This window comes from Scyliorhinus torazame, chromosome 4 (genome assembly GCF_047496885.1).
Source record: "Scyliorhinus torazame isolate Kashiwa2021f chromosome 4, sScyTor2.1, whole genome shotgun sequence".
NCBI lineage: Eukaryota > Metazoa > Chordata > Chondrichthyes > Carcharhiniformes > Scyliorhinidae > Scyliorhinus > Scyliorhinus torazame.
Genome location: NC_092710.1, coordinates 225,505,675 through 225,527,518, shown reverse-complemented (window position 1 = coordinate 225,527,518; position 21,844 = coordinate 225,505,675). Strand labels below are relative to the sequence as shown.

The 21,844-nt window shown below is 50.7% G+C and overlaps 1 protein-coding gene across 1 annotated transcript in view; it reads left to right on the top strand.

The window, feature by feature from the left end:
- The window catches only part of lama4 (laminin, alpha 4), a 300,723-nt gene that overhangs the window by 266,621 nt on the left and 12,258 nt on the right, over nucleotides 1-21,844 (top strand). The window contains exons 33-36 of the mRNA XM_072499415.1: nucleotides 12,968-13,161; nucleotides 14,146-14,335; nucleotides 18,990-19,145; nucleotides 21,277-21,436. Coding sequence (XP_072355516.1) covers nucleotides 12,968-13,161; nucleotides 14,146-14,335; nucleotides 18,990-19,145; nucleotides 21,277-21,436 — 700 coding nt within the window. The remainder of the gene's footprint in view (nucleotides 1-12,967; nucleotides 13,162-14,145; nucleotides 14,336-18,989; nucleotides 19,146-21,276; nucleotides 21,437-21,844) is intronic.

Here is a 21,844-nt window from a genome sequence, read left to right as displayed (position 1 = left end):
GCTTCCTCCACTGTCCCCAGACTCTCAGGGCCGTCACTACCACCAGGCCTGTGGAGTATTGGGCCAGCGAGAACGGCAGAGGAGCCGTTACCAATGCCCTCAAACTTGTGCGCCCCCCCCCCCCCCCCCCCCCCCGATCATGGCTATATTTGTCGCCCAGTAGTAGTTACTAAAGTTTGGCAGTGCCAGCCCACCTAACCCTCGACTCCGCTCCAACAGCACTTTCTTTACTCACAGGGTTTTACCCGCCGGCACAAAGCCAGAGACCACCCTATTCACCCGTTTAAAAAAGGCCTTTGGTATAAAAATAGGGAGGCACTGGAAAACAAACAGAAATCTAGGGAGGACCGTCCTTTTCACGGTCTGTACCCTCCCTGCCAGTGACAGCGGGAGCATGTCCCACCTCCGGAAGTCCTCCTTTATTTGTTCAAGTAGCCGGTTCAAATTTAACCAATGTAGCTGCTCCCAACCCCATTCCACCTGAATTCCCAAATAACGAAAGCTCTCTCCCACCATTCTGAATGGCAGCTCCCCCAGGCTCCTATCCTGTCCCCTCGTCTGGATCGCGAACACCTCACTTTTACCCATATTCAATTTGTACCCCAAAATCGGCCAAATTCCCCTCAGATCCGCATAATCTCCCCCAACCCCCCTAACGGATCGGAAATATATAGGAGCAGATCGTCTGCGAATAGTGAGACCCTATGTTCCACCCCCCCTGGACTATCCCCTTCCAGTCCTTTGATGCTCTTAGTGCCATCGCCAGTGGCTCTATGACCAAGGCAAACAACAGTGGGGAGAGAGGACATCCTTGCCTTGTCCTCCAGTGCAGTTTAAAGTAGTCTGACATCAGCCGATTTGTCCGTAGGCTCGCCACCGGTGCCTGGTACAGCAACCGAACCTAGTCAATGAAGCCCTGCCCAAACCCGAACTGTCCCAACAACTCCCACAAATAATTTCACCACATGGTCGAAGGCCTTTTCCGCGTCCATAGCGACCACTACCTCCATCTCCCTCCCCTCGGAGGGCATCATGATCACATTTAAGAGCCTTCTAACATTGGCCGTTAGCTGCCTGCCTTTAACAAACCCAATCTTTTCTTCCCCTATAACCTCAGGGACACAATCTTCTATCCTTGATGCCAAGATTTTCGCCAGACGTTTGGCACCAACATTCTGTAGGGAGATTGGCCTGTATGACCCGCATAGCTCTGGGTCCTTCTCCCGTTTCAGGATCAATGATATCGAAGTCTGTGATATTGTTGGGGGAAGGACCCTGTTCCCTGGCCTCGTTAAATGCCCTCACCAGCACCCCAGAAAACTTCTTATAAAATTCCACAGAGTATCCGTCCGGGCACGGGGTCTTGCCCGACTGCATGGCCTCCAATCCCTCTACTACTTCTGCAATCCCGATCGGGGCTCCCAAACCTCCAGCAACCCATCCTCCAACTTCGGAAACTCCAAACTCTCCAAGAATTGCCTCATCCCTCCACCCTAGCTGGGGGTTCTTGACCATCGTAGGTGACCCACAAACGAGCTGGATGCAACATACCGAACTTCACCCCCTTCTTGAAGTGGGACAATTTTACCCGATTAAAGCACGCTCTTCTTTTGGCCAGTTCCGGACCCAAGCCCTGATAGATGCGCAGCTCATTGTTTTCCCACTTGCTGCTCTGTGTCTGCTTGGTCCACCGCAAAATCTGTTCCTTATCCAGGAACCAGTGCATTCACACCACCATCGCCCTCGGCAGCTCATTCAGGCGAGGCTTCCTCACAAGTCCTCTATGCGCCCTATCCACTTCCAAGGGTCAAGCAAATGCCCCATCACCCAGCAGCTTTTCAAACAGTGCGCCACGTATGCCCCTGCGTCCGATCCCTCGATGCCCTCCGGGAGGCCAACAATCCTCAGATTCTGCCTGTGGGATCTGTTATCCAGATCCTACACCTTCTCCTGGTGGTCCCTCATCAGCCCATCTCTAGCTCCATTGCGGTTAGCTGGTCCTCGTGCTCAGCCACCTTCTCTTCCACTTTCTGGATCGCCAGTCCCTGGACTTCTAATCGTTGTTCCACCCGATCAATCCCTGTGTTAATTGGGTCTAAATGTTCCCGCTTTTGCTTGGCGAAAATAGATATAAATGGATATGACATAATTAGGATTACGGAGACATAGCTGCAGGGTGAACAAGGATGGGAACTGAATGTCCCAGGGTTTTCAGTATTTAGGAAGGACAGGCATAAAAGAAAAGGTGGTGGCGTGGCACTGCTGGTTAAAGAGGAAATTAGCACAGTAGTGAGAAAGGATATTAGCTCTGACAATGTGGAATCTGTATGGGTAGAGTTGAGAAATACCAAGGGACAAAAACATTCGTGCGTGTCATATATAGACCCCCAAACTGCAGTGGTGAGGTTGGGAATGGCATTAAACAAGAAATTAGAGATGCATGTAACAAGAGACTATCGGTGATCATGGGTGATTTTAATCTTCACATAGATTGGGCAAATCAAATTAGCCACAATACCATAGAGGAGGAATTCCTGGAGTGTATACGGGATAGTTTTCTTGACCAATATGTGGAGTAACCAACTAGAGAGCAGGCCATCTTAGACTGGGTACTGTGTAATGAGAAGGGAATTATTGCCAATCTGGCTGTACGAGACGAGACCCCTTGGTGATGAGCGACCATAACATGATAACATTTGTTATCAAGATGGAGAGTGAAGTAGTTAATTCGGAGACTAGAGTGCTGAATCTTAATAAAGGAAACTATGAAGATATGAGTCGTGAGTTGGCCTTGATAGATTGTGGAGAGTTACTTAAAGGGATGACAGTGAATAGACACTGTCAAACATTCAAGGAACGCATGGGGGAACGACAGCAACTGTTCATTCCTGGCTGGCACAAAAGCAAAGGGAGTAAGAGGGCCAATCCATGGCTTACAAAGTAAATTAGAAATAATATTTGATACAAGGAAGAAGCATACAGATTGGCCAAGAAAAATAATAGGCCTGAGAATTGGAACAGTTTAGAATTCAGCAAAGAAGGACAAAGGGATTGATTAAGAATGGGAAAGTACAGTACAAAAGGAAGCTTGCAGAGATTGGAAAAGAGAAATGTAGGCTCCCTACAGACAGAAACAGGGGAATGCATAATAAGGGACAAAGAAATGGCTGAGCAATTGAATACATACTTTGGTTGTGACTTCACAAAAGAGGGCACAAACCAGGGGCGTCATTCTCCGACTCCCCCAGAGGGTCGGAGAATGGCCGTTGGCCGCCGTGAATCCCGCCCCCGCCCCCGCCGAAGTCTCCGAAGGGAGAAAAGTCGGCGGGGCGTTAATGGCGCCGCTGCCGCGGAGAATGTCACGGGTCTGCGCAAGGCAGCCGATTTTCGGCCTGCCGATATTCTCCCTTCCGGATGGGCCGAAGTCCCGTCGACATGATGACCGTTCACGTCGACGTGAATCAAACATCCTTTTCATCGGCGTGACCCGGTGCTCCAGGCTCACGCCGACCAGTGTGGAGGTGAGTGACGGCCTGGGGGGTTGGCTCTGGGCAGGAAATGGCGTGGCCGCAGTCTGATTGCGTGAGGAGAGGTGTGTCTCGGGTTGTGTGTGTGTGTGTGCGGCGGGGGGGGGGGGGGTGGTTAGAGTAGGCTGGGCTCCGGGGGAGTGCCGGGAGGGGGTCCGTGCCGGGGTGGGGGTTGGGGGGGGTCCGTGCTGGGGTGGAGGTTGGGGGGGGGGTCCGTGCTGGGGTGGAGGTTGGGGGGGTCCGTGCCGAGGTGGAAGTTGAGGGTTGGGGGGGGTCCGTGCTGGGGTGGAGGTTGGGGGGGGTCTGTGCCGTGCCGGGGTGGAGGTTGGGGGGGGTCCGTGCCGGGGTGGAGGTTGGGGGGGGGTCCGTGCTGGGGTGGAGGTTGGGGGGGGTCCGTGCCGGGGTGGAGGTTGGGGGGGGGTCTGTGCTGGGGTGGAGGTTGGGGGGGGGTCCGTGCTGGGGTGGAGGTTGGGGTTTGGGGGGGGTCCGTGCCGGGGTGGAGGTTGGGGGTTGGTGAGGGGTCCGTGCTGGGGTGGAGGTTGGGGGGGGGTCCGTGCCGAGGAGGGGGATGGGAGGGCAAGTGAGTTGGTCCACCTGGCCAGGTGCCAGCCTCCAACAGTTGGACCCATGCGGTCCATGCCACCTGGCTGGGGGGAGGAGGGGATATGGGCAATGGTGACATGTCGTCGTTCCCCTCCCCCCCCACCAGGCCGTCATGTTTTCAGATCATCCAGCGATGTTGGCCGCCGTGGTGGCAGCCGCTGATGTCTATGTTGCCCTGGATGAGGAGGAGGAGCGTGCCAGAGAGGCGGCGCAGGCTGCCGCAGAGGGGCAGGCGGCAGCCGCCCAGGCTGGAGGGACACCTGACCGACAGGACGAGGAGGGGGAGGAGGACGTCGCGGCCCCACGGCAACGGAGGCACCCGAGGGCGCCCCGTGTGTACCGGCCCCGGCAGTCATACCAGGACCTCACGGACCGGGAATGCAGGAGGAGACTCCGGATGAGCCGGGAAACCGTGGCACACATCTGCCACCTGCTGGCACACCTGTCACCGCGTGGCACTGGCGGGGGACACCCTCTCCCCGTGTCCATCAAGGTTACGGTGGCCCTGAACTTTTATGCAACGGGGTCATTCCAGGCACCGAGTGGGGACCTGTCCGGCATATCGCAGACATCGGTGCATCGGTGCATCCGGGCAGTGACAGATGCCCTATATGCCATGGCGCACCGCTACATCCGCTTCCCCGTGGACCGGGCCAGCCAAGATACCCGGGCCGTGGGCTTCTCTGCCGTTGCCGGGTTCCCCATGGTCCAGGGCGCGATCGATGGGATGCACATCGCCGTGCGGCCACCTGCAGATAACAGGGCCGTTCACTAATAGGAAGGGGACCTATTCGATGAACGTACAGGTGGTCTGCGACCACCGCATGATGATCCTGCACGTCTGCACCCGTCACCCAGGCAGTGTACACGACTCATTCGTGTTGTCGCAGTCATCCATCCCCGGCATGTACGAGGGACGCCATCCCCGGCTGAGGGGCTGGTTGCTGGGCGACAGGGGCTACCCATTGCGATCGTGGCTGATGATGCCTATACGGAGGCCACGCAATGAGGCGGAGAACCGCTACAATGATGCCCATGTAGCGACAAGGGGAGTGATAGAGAGGTGCTTTGGCGTGCTGAAGATGCGTTTCAGGTGCCTGGACCTCTCTGGGGGCGCCCTCCAGTATCGGTCAGATAGGGTCGGCCGCATCATTGTGGTGTGCTGCGTCCTGCACAACATAGCCCAGCAGAGGGGCGATGCGCCGCAGGCAGAGGAGGGCGGAGTGGAGGAGCAGCAGGAAGAGGCCCAGTCCTCCCCAGATGAGGGGGATGGGGGCAATGGTCAGGGCAGTCAGGGTAGACACAGGCGGGTGGCTGTCCACCGTTACCGGCTGGCTCAGCGGGCACGGGACAGACTGATAGACGCCCGCTTCACTGACTAGATGGGCGTGGGAATCGGGTAGTATGGCCACAGACCGCACACCATGGCAACAGCCGACCACCCACACCCCCCACCCATCCACCCACCCAGCACCCTCACCCCCCTCCCCAACCCCACCCACCCCACCCGCATGCACACCACCCCCCCCCATTGCCGATCCACCTGCGGCACAACGGGCCGGGCTCACACAGTTGCGGGTGGACGCGTGTCTATCGCAGGCCATGGATGATGATGACAACCCGCCCTGCGATGAGCTCCTGGCTCTGCATCGTTGGACTATGTCTGACCCATGGCCACAGTACCACCATCCACCCGGACCATCTCTGCATGCGGCTGTGACACTGCAGCGCACGGTCCCGTCCTCTGCCCGGGGGATGTTGATGGCGGCCCAGGGGGAAGGGGGCAGACTCACCTGGGGCTGAGGTAAGACCACCCCTCACACACACACTTGCGCTCAACGTACATGACACCCCCGCACACTTTGGACAGAGCACAAAGGCAGCTTCGGTAGGTGTAACATTGACTTTAATAACCAAAGGAGTTCATGCACGTGCCCTAGCCCCTAAAACTCATCTGTGCCCTGCACCCGTGCCAACTTACTCAGTGTCTAATTGTTTGGCCTTACGGGCCCTTTGACTACATCTACGTGGTTCCCCAGACGGTACAGCAGAACTGGAGGTGGACTCCTGTGATTCCTGCCCTCTGACACTGGATCCCTTTGACGGCCGTTTCCTGGGGCGTCCTGGCCTAGATGGGCCAGGCTGCGGCCCGGGCGACTGGGATGGCGAGCTGCCAGCCTGTCCTGCCCGTTGCCCACCCGATGCACCTGGGACGGAAGGGGGGCGGAGTCCGAGGTGTCGCGGTGTACCGGGACCTCCCCTACAGAGGGAGCCGGGACGGACCACACCACCTCCTCCTCCCTCGGGGTGCCCGATGACCCCCAGGCCTCTACATGGGTGGGGGATGCGAACGAACTGGCCATCAGACGCCCCCCAGACATCTGGCACTGCCAGTCCTGGAGGCCCGTGCTGGTATCGACAGGGGTCTGCAGGTTTGCAGCCATGGAGCCCAGGGTGTTGGCAAATCCTGTCTGTGACAGTGCGACGCCGGCTCGCACATGGCCACTGGCGCCGATGCCCTCAGCGATGGCCTGCAGAGATTGGGTCATGGCCTGCTGAGACTGGGCCATGGCCTGCTGAGACTGGGCTATGGCGTTGAGCGCCTCTGCCACCTGGCGCTGGCACTGGCTCATGGCCTCCTGTGAGAGGGCAGCCATTTCCTGGGCCACAGACGCCGCCTGCACGGAAGGCCCCAGGCCTCGCAAACCGTTCCCCATGTCTGACACCGTCGCACCCATTGCCTCCACCGCGGACGCCACCCGTGCGGTATCAGCCTGGGTGGCACGCATGACCGGCACCACTCCCAGCTCCTGGATGCGGGTGGACTCCACCACCTGCGACCGAACCGCCGCAAGCCGCCCGTCACCCTCTTCGCTCGTCTCCGGGTCGGTGGTGGCATCGGATCTATGTGTGGGTGTGGTAACTGCAGGAACCCGGGATCCATCTGAGCGGCAGATGTTCGCTTGGCCTGGGCTGCCCTCCGACCGCCCGGTCCCTCTGCTGCTCCTACCTCCACCTGCTGTACCGGGACGGCTGTGTTGTGCGCACCAGTGAGTGTACCAGACGCCTCATCACTAAAGTGCCCAACCGTGGTGAGTGTTTCTGCGATGGTGGAGGGTGTTGGTGACAGCAGTGGCGTTGTGTCGTGCTCTTCGTCCCACTCTGAGTCCATGGCACTTTGGGGTGGGGGTTCGTCTCCACCCATCCACTCTGACTCACTGTCCGGTATTTCGTCTTCCTGGGTAGTGCTGTCCCGGGTAGGGGTGTCCTGGGTAGTGCTGTCCCGGGTAGGGGTGTCCTGGGTAGTGGTGTCCTGGGTAGTGGTGTCCTGGGTAGTGGTGTCCTGGGTAGTGGTGTCCTGGCTCGGATGTGACGGGGGGCCTGTGGCTGCCCCCCTCATCGCTGGGTGGTCGCTCCCGCACGTGATGGGGGTGTCGTCTCCCTGTTGCTCCAGGTCTCTCCGTCTCCCGTGGTGTGCGAGGGGCATCCTGCGGGCGTCGCATGCTGGAGGGTGCGGGTCTCTCCGTCTCCTGTGGTCTCCGAGGGGCATCCTGCGGGCGTCGCATGCTGGAGGGTGCGGGTCTCTCCGTCTCCTGTGGTCTCCGAGGGGCATCCTGCGGGTGGTCTGCATCTGCGGGGATGGGTGCCTGGACGTTTGGTCCTGCGATACACAATGAAGCATGCATGGTTAGACATCAGGCAGTGATCAGGTGATACGGGGGAGGGGGATATAGGGGAGGGGGGATATGGGGACGGGCTGTCGGTGGCTCACTCGCTAGTACGCCCCCGACCTCTGCATCAGCAACCTCCCGGTCCTCAGGTCCGCCAGCCAGTTCCAGGGCCCTTTCCTCGTGTACGGTCAGTGGCCTCTCATCAGCGGGCCCTCCTCCAGTCCTCACATGCTCCCTATTGTTGTGTGCGCGCTTCTCCTGTGGGGGGGGGGGTGGCAGGGGTAAAAGGCAACACTGTTAGGCAGGTATATGAATGCACGCCATCGGTTGCGCGTGCATTGCAGAGGTTAAGGTTAGGGCTGGATTCACTTGGGGATATGGGGGAGGGGGGTTATGGGGGAGGGGGGGATATGGGGGATATGGGGGAGGGGGGGATATGGGGGAAGGGGGGATATGGGGGAGGGGGGGATATGGGGGAGGCTCACCCTGCCTGCTCTGACGAGGTCGTTCACCTTCTTGTGGCACTGGGTGCCTGTCCGTGGTGTCAGGGCCACAGCGGTGACGGCCTCTGCCACTTCCCTCCACAGACGCCGGCTGTGGCGTGGGGCAACTCTGCGGCCGTGCCCGGGATACAGGGCGTCCCTCCTCTGCTCCACCGCGTCCAGGAGCGCCTCCACATCGCGTGACTCGAACCTCGGGGCTGAGCGACGGCCAGCCATCCAGTCGGGTGTTGCGGTCGGGTGTTGCGGTCGGGTGGGGGGGAGCAACGCGGCCTTATGAGCCGTCACGCCGTGCAGCGCGTATGACGCTGCAAGGCGTGAACCACTGCGCAAGTGCGGATCCCGTTACGTCGCTGCTAGCCCATTTCGGGCCGGAGACTATCGATCCATTTTTCCGACGTGACGCAAGTCGGATTTGCGCCGTTTTTTGCGCCGATCGGCGGACTTTCCGCCAATAACGGAGAATTTCGCCCCAGATACCAGAAATGTTGGAGAATGAAAGGTTTAGTGAGAGTGACGAACTGAGGGAGATTGACATTAGTAGAGAAATTATGCTGGGAAAATTGACGGAATTGAAGGCGGATAACTCCCCAGGGCCTGAGAATCCGCATCCGAGGGTGCTTAAGGAGGTGGCTCTAGAAATAATGGATGCATTGGTGGTCATCTTCCGGGATTCTATAGACTCTGGAACTGTCCCTGCAGATTGGAGGGTAACTCACGTCAATATTCAAAAAGGGAGGTAGACAGAAAGCAGGGAAGTATAGACCAGTAAGCCTCACATGGGTAGTGGGGGAAATGTTTCAATCCATTGTCAAGGACTTTACAGTGGAACATTTAGAAAGCAGTGGCAGGATCAGTCAGAGTCAGCATGGATTTGTGAAGGGGAAATCATGCTTGACAAATCTGTTGGAATTCTTTGAAGATGTAACCAGTACAGTTGATAAGGGGGAGACAGTCAATGTGGTATATTTGGACTTTCAGAAGGCGTTTGACAAAGTCCCGCTTAAGAGATTATTGTGCAAAATTAAAGCGAATGGAATTGGGGGAAATGTATTGAGGCGGATAGAAAACTGGTTGGCAGAGAGGAAACAAAGAGTAGGGATTAATGGATCCTTTTCAAATTGGCAGGCAGCAACAAATGGGGTACCACAGGGATCGGTGCTGGGACCCCAGCTATTCACAATATATATTAATGATTTGGATGAGGGAACAAAATGTAACATCTCAAAGTTTGCAGATGATACCAAGTTCGGTGGGAGGGTGAATTGTGACAAGGATGCAGGGATCCTACAGCATCATAGCATAGAATTTACAGTGCAGAAGGAGGCCATTCGGCCCATTGAGTCTGCACCGGCCCTTACCACGAGCACCCTATTGAAGCCCACGTATCTACCCTATCCTCGTAACCCAATAACCCCCACTTAACATTTTTTGGACACTAAGGGAAATTTAGCATGGCCAATCCACCTAACCCGCACATCTTTGGACTGTGGGGAGGAAACTGGAGCACCCAGAGGGAACCCACGCAGGCACGGGAAGAATGTGCAAACTCCACCCAGACAGTGAACCTGCCGGGAAGTGAACCTGGGACCCTGGAGCAGTGAAGCAACTGTGATAGCCACTATGCTACCGTGCTGCCCTACTATGCTACCGTGCTGCCCTGGATGATCTGGACAGATTGGGCGAGTGGGCAAATCAATGGCAGATACAGTATAATTTGGATAAGTGTGAGGTTATTCATTTTGAAAGCAAAAACAGGAAGGCAGACTACTACCTGAATGGTTGTAAATTGGGAGAGGGTAGTGTGCAGCGGGACCTTGGTGTCCTTGTGCACCATTCGCTGAAGGTAAGCATGAAGGTAAGCATGCAGGTACAGCAAGCGATAGAGAAGGCTAATGGTATGTTGGCCTTCATTGTGAGAGGTTTTGTCTATGGAAGCATGTATGTGTTGCTGCAATTTTACAAGGCCTTGGTGAGGCCATACCTGGAATATTGTGTGCAGTTTTGGTCTCCTTCTCAGAGGGAGTGCAGCGAAGGTTACCAGACTGATTCCAGGACTGTCATATGAGGAGAGATTGACTAGGTTGGGATTGTTCTCGCTGGAGTTCAGAAGAATGAGGAGGGATCTCCTAGAGACTTATAAAATTCTAACAGGACTAGGCAGGGTAGATGCAGGGAAGATGTTACCAATGATGGGTGTGTCCAGAACCAGGGGTCACAGTCTGAGGATTCAGGGTAAACCATTTCGGACAGAGATAGGGAGACATTTCTTCACACAAAGAGTGGTGAGCCGGTGGAATTCATTGCCACAGGAATTAGTTGATGCTAAAACTTTGAATATATTCAAGAGGTGGCTGGATATAGCACTTGGGGCGAATGGGATCAAAGGCTATGGAGAGAAAGCAGGAGTAGGCTGCTGAGTTGGATGATCAGACATGATCGTGATGAATGGCGGAGCAGGCTCGAAGGGCCAAAAGGCCTCCTCCTGCTCCTATCTTCTATGCATCTATGAAACTCTCCTGTATAAATTTCACCAGCTGCTCCATTGACCACTATGCCGCCAATCCCAGCTCCTGTGCCTCTGCCAAGTTCTCCTGTGCTGGAGATTCCACACCCTTTTTTGCCCGGCAATTTCTTCTTTTCAGACCACTTCTGGTCCATGTCTCCATAAACTGGTGGGGGATTCCTCCTCTCTGCTTCCCCCCATTCCAATTTTTCTGATCAAATCCCACAAAAGTCGGGAGAAAAGGTCCCAAAAGTCCACCACGAGCGGGAGCTACCAGATAACCAGCCTCCTACTCCATGGCCGCCACCGAAAGTCACTAGAATCTATTCTAAAAGATAGACTAAATGGATAATAATACTCTGAATGGCATAGTCAACATGGATTTATGAATGGGAAATCATGTTTGACGGACATGTTGGATTTTTTGAGGATGTTACTAACAGAATTGATAAAGGGGAGCCAGTGGACATAGTATCCTTGGATTTTCAGAAGGTTTTTGATGAAGTGCCCCACAGGAGGTTCTTTAGCAAAATTAAAGCATAAGGGATAGGAGATAATATTCTGCCATGAATTAAGGATTGGTTAACAGACAGAAAACATATATTGCCATGCTTGTATTGGTAGGTTCTGACAAGTGAGTATGTCAAGGATTACTACTTGGGCCCCAGATGTTCACAATATATGTCAATTTGGATGTGAGGAACAAATATAATACTTCCAAGTTTGCGGATGATACCAAGCTAGGTGGCAATGTGTGTTGTGAGGAAGATGCAAAGCAGCTTAAACAGGATTTAAACAGAGTTAGTGAATGGGTAAGAACATGGTAGATGGAGTATAATGTGGAAAATTCTGTGAAGTTATCCACTTGGTAGGAGGAATAGATGTGCAGAGTATTTCTTATATGGTAAGAGATCAGATATGGGCTGGTTTAGCACAGTGGGCTAAACAGCTGGCTTGTAATGCAGAACAAGGCCAGAAGCGCGGGTTCAATTCCTGTACCTGCCTCCCTGAACAGGCACCGGAATGTGGCGACTAGGGCTTTTCACAGTAGCTTCATTGAAGCCTACTTGTGACAATAAGCTATTATTATTATTATTATCATTATTATTAGTGTCGATTTACAAAGGGGCCTGGTGTCATCATCAGTAGATCACTGAAAGCTCACATGCAGGTGGAGCAAACAATTAGGTATGTCGGAAGAGTAACTGAGTGCAAGAGTAGAGAATTCTGCTTCAATTGTATAGAAACTTGGTTAGACCCTACCTGGAGTACTGTGTACAGTTTTGGCATACTCCTTGCCTCAAGAAGAATAGTATTGCCATGGAGGGAGTGCTGTAAATGTTCACCAGACTTGTTCCTGGGTTGCTGTGTCTGTCCTATGAAGAGAGATTGGGGAAACTGGGCCTGCATTCTCTAGAGTTTTGAAGAGTGAGAGGTGACCTCATTTAGACCTAAAAAGTACAGAACGGAATAGACAGGGTAGAAGTAGGTAAGATGTTTCCCCTGGTTGGGGAGCCTAAAACCAGGGGACACAATTTCAAAATAAGGTGGAAGTCACTTAGGACTGAGATGAGGAGAATTTTGTAACACAAAGAGTTATGAATCTTTAGAATTTTGTATAATAATATAATAATCTTTATTATTGTCACAAGTAGGCATAGATTAACATTGCAATGAAGTTACTGTGAAAATCCTCTAGTCGCCACACTCCGGCGCGTGTTCGGCTGCACTGAGGGAGAATTCAGAATGTCTAATTCACCTAACAAGCACGTCTTTCGGGACTTGTGGGAGGAGACCAGAGCACCCGGAGGAAACCCACGCAGACACGGGGAGAACGTGCAGACTCCGCACAGACAGTGACCAAGCTGGGAATCGAACCCGGGACCTTGGCACTGTGAAACAATTGTGCTAACCATTGTGCTACCGTGCTGCCCACCCCAGAGGGCTGTGGAAATTCAGTCATTGAATATGTTTAAAGCAGAGATTAACAGATTTCTAAATACCAATGACACAAAGGAAATGGGGATAGTGTGTGTAAAAGACATTGAAGTGGATGATCAGCCATGATCGTATTGAATGGCAGAGCAGTTTCGATGAGCTGAATAGCCTACTCCTATTCCTATGTTCCTTTGTAACTCATCAAATGTTCTTTTCGTAAAGGTGGACAGCGATAAAGCAGAATTACGAAAAGTTCCAATAGCCTATAGTCCAAATATAGAAGGAAATAATCTGCAAGATGATGCACATTGCTATCTACCAAACAATCCCAAGACAATCCAACATGCATATCAATATGGAGGAATTCCCAACAGCCGACAGGAGATTTATGGAATTCCTGAATTTTTCAATCGCAAGTGAGTAAATGGAATTAGAATGTATTTTATGTGGGCCAAGGTTCTGTTGAGATTGACCTGGCAGTGACTGTACCTGCAAAACTAAAATATAATAGAAGAAATCTGTTATAATAACTGAAGATACCTTCATTGTTGTGCCAATAATGGGGACCGATGCTAACTTGGAGTGCATATAGGGGGCTACTCCCACAAAAGACTGAATAATTAGAAGAATATTTAACTGGCTTTGGAGGGAGGAGCAAAATTCCCAGTCAGCAACGTTTTTAGCAGGCTCTTTGCAAGGATAGTAAATTTAAATTATTATTTTTTAAACTGTCCAGAACTCAGTCCTGAAAACATCTCCAAGTGAAGCCTGGAGCACAACATCATCAATCTTATGCTGGGTCCCTCTGTAGCTCAATGACGTGGGAAATCACAAAATCAGGGCTTTTGTCCCTGAGCTGTTCCTTCTTAGGGCAAGTGGAAACTCTCTTGCAAGGTCAGGATCCAGTGCGTCAAGGTCCCAGCCTAAATTGTGAATCGTCTAATGCACTCAGGCCAGGGGCGGAATTCTCCACCCCCCCCCCTCCCCCCGCCAGGTCGGAGAATCGCCGGGGGGGGCGCCATGAATCCCGCCCCCGCTGGCTGCTGAATTCTTCGGCACCGAAAATTTGGCGGGGGCGGGAATCGCGCCGCGCCGGTGGGCCCCCCCCCCCGGGCGATTCTCCGGCCAGAGATGGGCCGAAGTCCCGCGGCTGAATTGCCAGTCCCACCGGCGTGAATCAAAACACCTCCCTTACCGGCGGGACTGGTGGCGCGGGCGGGCTACGGGGTCCTGGGGGGGGGGGGGGCAGGGCGATCGGGCCCTGTTAATCATTTTTGATTCTGAGATGTTCTGATAATATTAAAATAGTTTGCAAATTAACTCAAGAAAGGTCATTCAAAAGTCAATGCATCAGAATGGATTCATTTTGTTGACTGTTGTAATGGTATTTGCATTTTCAGATCTAATTTCTCTGTCAGTGTGAGAACCCAATCTTCTCATGGACTTATATTTTACGTGGCAAATAAAGAGGAAGACCAATTCATGGCACTTTTCATTGCCCGTGGTCACTTCATTTACTCATTCAGCAATGGTCGGGAAAAATTGAAGATAAAAAGTTCAGAGAAATATAATGATGGTCTCTGGCACAATGTAAGTCAGACAGAAATCTTTTAATGAGCATGCTTTCTAGTTCTTTACTCTTTGAAAGAACATGTTAGTAGTGCATCGTAATGTGCAATCTGTTGTGATGTATTAACAGAAAATGATTTTTATAGCGAGAAAATGCACTGAAAATGAAATGAAAATCGCTTATTGTCACGAGTAGGCTTCAATGAATTACTGGGTTACTGAGTTTGCAATCAATATATTAGCATTCAGTGTATCATTGTACACTTTGCAATAGTGACATTTCCCCAGTTGACAAAGATGGAGTGGATGCACATTGTACCCTTACAGTAACGCTATTTTTCTCTTTATGTAAAAATGTGTTTTATCCTATGTATCAAGGCCATTTCAGCAACTGTCTCAAAATATGTAAAGAACTAGCAGTGAATACTTGTTTTTAAATCAAAATATGTGTGTAACCTGTGTTTCTACGGGTGTCCAATGATAATGCCAATTTCTTATTGACCTTATTCACCCCTGTATTTGTAGCACCATTATGTCAGGTCGTACTATAAATAGGGTAATATCACTAAAAATAAGATTATCTGATCACTCTCTCATTGCTAGGAGTTTTCTGGGTGCAAATTGTCGACCACATTTCCTACATTACAACAGTGACAATACTTCAAAAGTACTTCACCAGTTGTAAAACATTTTGATGCATCATGAAAGGAATGATACAAATGCAAGTCATTCCTTTTTTCTTTTTAAGTACAGCAATGTAATACTTAAATATTGATCTACCCAATAAAGATGAGCCCATCTCTGATCCTAATTGCAGCAATAACTTGCTACAGGGCAATCAAAAAATCACAGTGAAAAAACCACAAGCATTGGTCCTTTACAGATCAGCTATGCCTCTCATTGGGTCCCATAACGTCATGATATTCAATTTACCCTGTTGAGTTCTGAGGGGAATTTATAACTATTTAATTTTCATAAAGTAATTTAAAACTATTCAAGTAGTAATTTTCATTATGTTGTGCATTGTTAATTCAGTGGGTCTCAAACCTTTTTTTGTCAAATAGATTAGCACATGGGCTCCCCCATCAAAATTATCACTTATAACGCACACTTAATGGAAGTGCTGCATGTAAAGTGTGCTTTAACTATGTGTTTAAGAAAACAGATTTGATTTGCAGCTATCAGTGGGATAGGTGTACCTGCTTCTCACTGCAGTCTTCATGGCAAGAACATAGAGAGAACAGGAGCCCTGAGAAAGTAGGGCATGGAGAAATCATTTGGGGAACAGGTGCGCAGGAGAAACACAGTTCAAACGGAGTAGGAGCCTGAAAACAGCAAGAGCTGAAGAAATGAAAGCACAGAAACAACACTGGAGGAGGGGGCAAAGGGGGGAATGATTGGTGTGGTGGGGTGGTGGGGAACAGAAGGAGAGCACAGCATGGGTAGAGCAGCAGCAGCATAGAGAGAGCAAAGCAGGCCCGGACCAATGCTCACTTGTTTATTTTCGAACATGGCCCGCTATGCTCATGCCACATTGCCCATCCATAATTTTACCCCCGCATCACGGACTCCCTGGAAGGTCACTGAAGATCACCATGGGTCCACAGACAACTGCAGGACTTCATAGCATTAGTCTTTAAAAACTGGTTAATGAGTGTAAAATTGTTATAATTTGCCAAGATCTTTCTCATGTAATTCTGTATTCAAACATGATACGTCAAGGATACAAGTAGCAATATATTTAAAGGTGATATAATCTGCAAGAAAACTTGGTTTTTCATACTTTTACTATTGTCATAGTGTTGTTTATGGCACAGGACTCTACTCGGCCCATTGAATCTATGTCGGCTCTCTGTGGAGCAGTCCAGTCAGTCCCATTTTCCCATTCTATCCCCATTATCCTGCAAGTTTATTGCCCTCAAGTGCCCATCCAATTTCATTTTGAAATCTTTGATCATCTCAGCTGCCACCACCCCTGTGTCCTGCCACCTTCAAGATTCTGTGCACATGAACCCCCTGACCCTGCTCACTCTTTTGAATTGTGCAATTGAGGCTATATTGACTCTCCCTATCACTTTGGCCAGAATGCATCACCTCACTCTCTCTGTATTAAATTCCATCTGCCACTGGTCTCATGCTGAGGGGAGGCAGTGGCATAATGGCATTGCCACTGGACTAGTAATCCACAGATCCAGGGTAATGCTCTGGAAAATCTGAGTTTTATCCCATCCCAGCAGATAGTGAAATTTGAATTCAATAAAAATCTGAAATGAATGAAACCATTCTCGATCTTCATAAAATCCATCTGGTTCACGAATGCTCTTTCGGGAAGGAAATGTTATTCTTACCTGGTCTGGTCTACATGCGCCTCCAGATCCACAGCAATGTGGTTGACTCTTAAATACCTTTGGGGATGGGCAATAAATGCTGGCCCAGCCAGTGTCACCCACATCCCAGAAACACATTTTTTAAAAGCCTATGTCCTGTTGCATTAGTATCATCGTCACCATTTGTCACACCTTGGTATCCAGTATCTTGTACTCCACTGTCTACTATCCTACAGTAAGAAGTCTTAAAACACCAAGTTAAAGTCCAACAGGTTTGTTTCGATGTCACTAGCTTTCGGAGCGCTGCTCCTTCCTCAGGTGAATGAAGAGGTATGTTCCAGAAGCATATATATAGACAGATTCAAAGATGCCAGACAATGCTTGGAATGCGAGCATTGGCAGGTGATTAAATCTTTACAGATCCAGAGATGGGGTAACCCCAGGTTAAAGAGGTGTGAATTGTGTCAAGCCAGGACAGTTGGTAGGATTTCGCAGGCCAGATGGTGGGGGATGAATGTAATGCGACATGAATCCCAGGCCGCACTCATGTGTGCCATTTTTAAAAATATAATCTGATGCTGACCCTCCTATTCTAAGAGTCTCAATTTTGGTAAAATTCAGATAATTGTCCTTTTTGTATTTTCATCATATAGAGGCTCACAGTTCGCCACCAATCCTCACAAGACCCCAGACAAACATTAGCTTAGGCTCCCATCTCCAATTTTCCTGTCATTCCTGCAAGGTGATGTCAGAGCTCCAGCTCAATACCTTCTGGTGAAGAAATTTTGTGACTGGTGTGTATTTCAACTCAGTTAGTTTCTGCCCCCTTTACAAGACACTCCATCATAACATCAGTATTCCGAAAGTCCACTTTAAAGACCATAAATTAGGTCTTAGCTGGTTTTGCCTGCTCATGGCATTTCTTGACTATTTCCTGGATGGCATGTTGGACAGTGGTTCATTGAACAAAAAAAGTAATTGACCGAGAGGGTTCAGATCCATGTTGCTATGTAAAAAGATTCTGTTGCTGCTGCTCTCAGAAGTATCTGGTGTATATGGTACTTCTGTTAAAGGGGTAAAGTGGGTTCCACCAAGGGCCAAGCCAATTATTGTGGCCAGGATTCCTGAAGAAAATTTTTTTTTTTTTTTTAAACTTGACCCTCTGAGAAAGGAAACTGAATGGGGGTAGTTTGACATTGGGTGCAATTGAAAGGCCTCATCGTGCCCAACTCGGTGATGCGCAAGGCCATTAAATCTCACGACATTTGCAATGCTCAGAATGTCTCGCCTTGCTGGGCAAGATCAAGATTTACAGAGTAAAGTGAGCCATTACGCTCATTTAAATATGTCACTGCCAGAATTTCCCGAGGCCCGGGAATGAACACCCATGTCTGGGAGTACTCGCCATGGTGTCATTTAGCACTGGTCCACAAAAAGGTGCTAAGCTGGCAGTGCCAAGGTGCCCAGTTGGCAGCGGGAGTGCCAGGATACCACCCCACCCAGAGCCAGACCACCAGGGGCCTCCAATGGCCTGAGAGATCCCCCCCCCCTGGTGGCGTTACGATGGTCACTAAAATATGGATCAAACTTAACCATCTGTGGGGGGGTGGCCTCACAAGCCATCAGAGGCCACCGGATGGTCGGGCTCTGAGCAGGGTGGCACCTTGGCACTGTTGTCGAGGCACCACCGGGCTAATTGGGGCACTGCCGTGGTGCCAGGCTGGCAATGCTAAGGTTGCCCGTGGCCGGGATCAGGCCCTGGGGTGCCCTGCCCTTTAGAGGTGGAATGCGGTGGGCTTGAGGCTACCCTAAGAGGTATGCTGGGGCACTGGGGGGTTGGGGGGGGGGGGGGTCTGGAGGCCGGGATGTGGTGTCTGAGCGGGGCTGGGTGACCTGGGTAGCATTTACAAATGGTGCCCCAGGTCTCTTCCTGCAGGAAGTGAGGTAAGTACGGCCTTGGTGGGGTGTTCCTCACAATGACCAAAAGAAACCAACAGACTCCCGTTTCACCCAAAACGGGACTCTGTTTTTTGGCATTAAATTGCACCCATTGTTTGCATGGAATTCCAGAACCTCCTTCCAACTGCCTGTTGCTATCTGTGTGTGACCTGCCATGAAGAAACCTTCCAACTCTGTGACTTTTAGCAGACGCAATGGTAGAAATCACAGGCATGTGTATTCGTATTTACACCGGGATGCACGTTCCTGTGAAATTTCAACCTCAATGTAGCATATAAAAATAATTGAACAAAATGAAACAGGAGAGAAACTTCAAATTTCAAGAACTGTTTTTAATGTGCTAAGTTTAACTCAACTCAAATCCTCTGGTTTTTTTTTGTTTTGTTCAGGTTATCTTTACACATGAAAATAACAAAGGTCGTTTAATAGTAGATGGTGTCCACGCTCTGGAGAATAGTCTCCGCAGTCCTGTGTATCCATGGCATGTAAATGAACCATTTTATGTAGGTGGTGTCCCACTGGGAAAAGCTGCCAAAAACATTCAGGTAAGTTACTCTAACACTACACCATCACAGTATAATGGCAATGTATCAGTTGTGACATTGGATTCATGTTTCTCCAATACATTCTGTCTTTGCTACAGGCCGATCTAGAAGACTATCAGCCATGTGTGTACTTTCAAATCAAAACATTTTTGAATAATACAATAAATTATCAACAATTCAGTATTGTAAAAAAGAAATGACTTTCACTTTGCTGTCAACAGCTACTCATTATACACCCGTTTGGTCTGACTGGCTATTATATTTTCATCTGATATTTTTCATTCCGTTGTCTTCAAAATTTCACCAACATTGCTGAGACCAGGGGCGGGATTCTTCAATAATAGGGCGATGTCCCCACGCCCGCGAAAAAACACGCGCAAATCACTCTGGGCTTACCAGGCAAAAGTCCAGGGTGATTCTCTGATTTGCAGGGGCTAGCAGGGCCCCGGAGTAGGCCTCGCAGCTCTGGCTGCTGATACGGGTCTCCAGCACATCCGGTCGGGGACTGCGCATGCGCACGGCGGCGGCCTGCGTTGGCCGCCCCGCGCGACATGGCCGACCCAAACCACGGCCTGGCACCGAAAACATAGGCCTCCCCCACCCAGATTGTGCGTGCCCCCGATCGGTAGCCTGGCCTACCTGGAGGCGCCCCCCACGATGAATGGTCCCCCCGGCCCCCCCCCCCCCCTACCAGGGCGGCAGCGGACTGATTCCCAGCCACCACGCTGAGTGGTGGAACCATGAGAGAACCACGGCATCGGGAACTCGGTCAGCTGCACTCAGTGAATTGATGCGGGGCCTCTTTCAATGGCTCCCGACGGGCGCTGCGTCGACTGTGCGAGCGCGATTGCCGGCAATTCGCCAGGGATCAGAGAATTGCGGGATTGGGATCGGTATCAGACCCGACCTCGGACGCCGACTTACCTGCCAGGTCTCGCAGTGTGGGACCATGTCTAACGTATGCCAGTGGGACTGGCCAAAAACGGATGGCCGCTCGGCCCGTCGGGGCCCGGAGAATTGCCGGGGGGACCGCTGCCGACTGCCCCCACCGGCGTATTCTCCGGTGCCGTTTTTCGGGCGGTGAACCCTGCCCCCATCTGAAAAACGGGGTCGGAGAATACAGCAGCCGGCGTCGGGGCGGGATTCGCGCCGCCCCCCCCCCCCCCCAGGGATTCTCCGACCCGGCGGGTGTCCGGAGAATCCCGCTGTCTGAATTCTCCCTCAGTGTACCCGAACAGGTGCTGGAATGTGGTGACTAGGAGCTTTTCACAGGAACTTCATTGCAGTGTTAATGTAAGTCTACTTGTGACACTAATAAAGATTATTATTATTGATTATTATCCTACAGCCCATCCATCTAATGGGAATTGGCAAAAATAGGTCTTGTGAACATGCTAATTTGTATGAGTTCAGCAAGTGAGTGACTTTGGTGATTTTCCTTCAGACTAATACTGGCCTTTGGAGCCCACAGCCTCCTCTGATATATTCTGCTGTGTATTCCTGATCCTTTAAGGAAGTGCAATTTGTTACAAATGTAAAATTTTATAAGATTGTTATTTTTTGGGACTGTGCCTTTAATTAGCATGCTGTAGCATCTGAATAGTTATTCCCTTCACCGCTTGCACACCCATCTACTCCTGCACTCTGAGCAACCCTTGATCCTACCTGTCCCAGCTTGACACAAACTGTCTATTGCACAAATCACCAAACCCGAAACAAGCAATGTCAGAAATTAGTTGTTGCCTTGGTTCTGAGGAGGCTGCTTTTAAGACACTATACCTCTACATTAAATTGACTACTCACTTTCAAATATAAGAAAGTTGGGAATATAAAGCTTTGATAATTATCGTTTCCATCTGGATACAAGGCCCATGTGATTCACATGGCCATGGAGTTGGGCTTTGAGAGGGGAAGCACCCATAGGAAGCCAGTGTAGGATCGGTTTACTGGTTTTCCAAAATGTTTCACTTTTTGAAGCCTATATAATGGAAAAAGCTCAGCAAGCAGCTCCTGCACAATACTCAGTGAATGCTGCACTACAAGTGTATCAAAGTGAAATATATTGATTTGAACATCTGGTGACAGCGCAAATAATTGCATAATGAATTAATTACAATATTTTTTTTCTCAGATCAAATCAGTCCAAAGTTTTAATGGTTGTCTTCAGAACTTCCAGCTAAATCGACAATGGCTTTCACCACCTACCCAGACGTTTGGAGTTACACCTTGTTTCGAAGGTCAAACTGAATCTGGAACATATTTTTCCCCAGGAGGAGGATATGTGATTCTGGGTAAATCAAACTGACAAATCCTATCATTCCTCATTTTTATAGGGATAAACAGAAGTATAATGTAATTATTTCGAAGTCGACTGAAAAAGTGGCCGGGATTTTCCGCTCCTGCTTTTATTATACGGGTTTAGCGACGGGACTGGAAAATCTCGCGAGATGCCCAAATCACGTTTCATGCTGATGTAAAAGCATGAGACATTTGTCCCCGCACCCGTCAGTTCAACATCTGGAACGTCATTTTCACATATTAACATCTCATCATCAAGCCTCTAAGCCTGAATCTTTCCCCCGTAAGAATGTCCATTCACGTTAGCGTGAGGGCAGACCGACATGAATCATGACTGTTGAATCGCGCAAAACCTTTCGAGAGTCACAAATCTCGGGAGATTCAAAGCCAAGTCGGGCAGG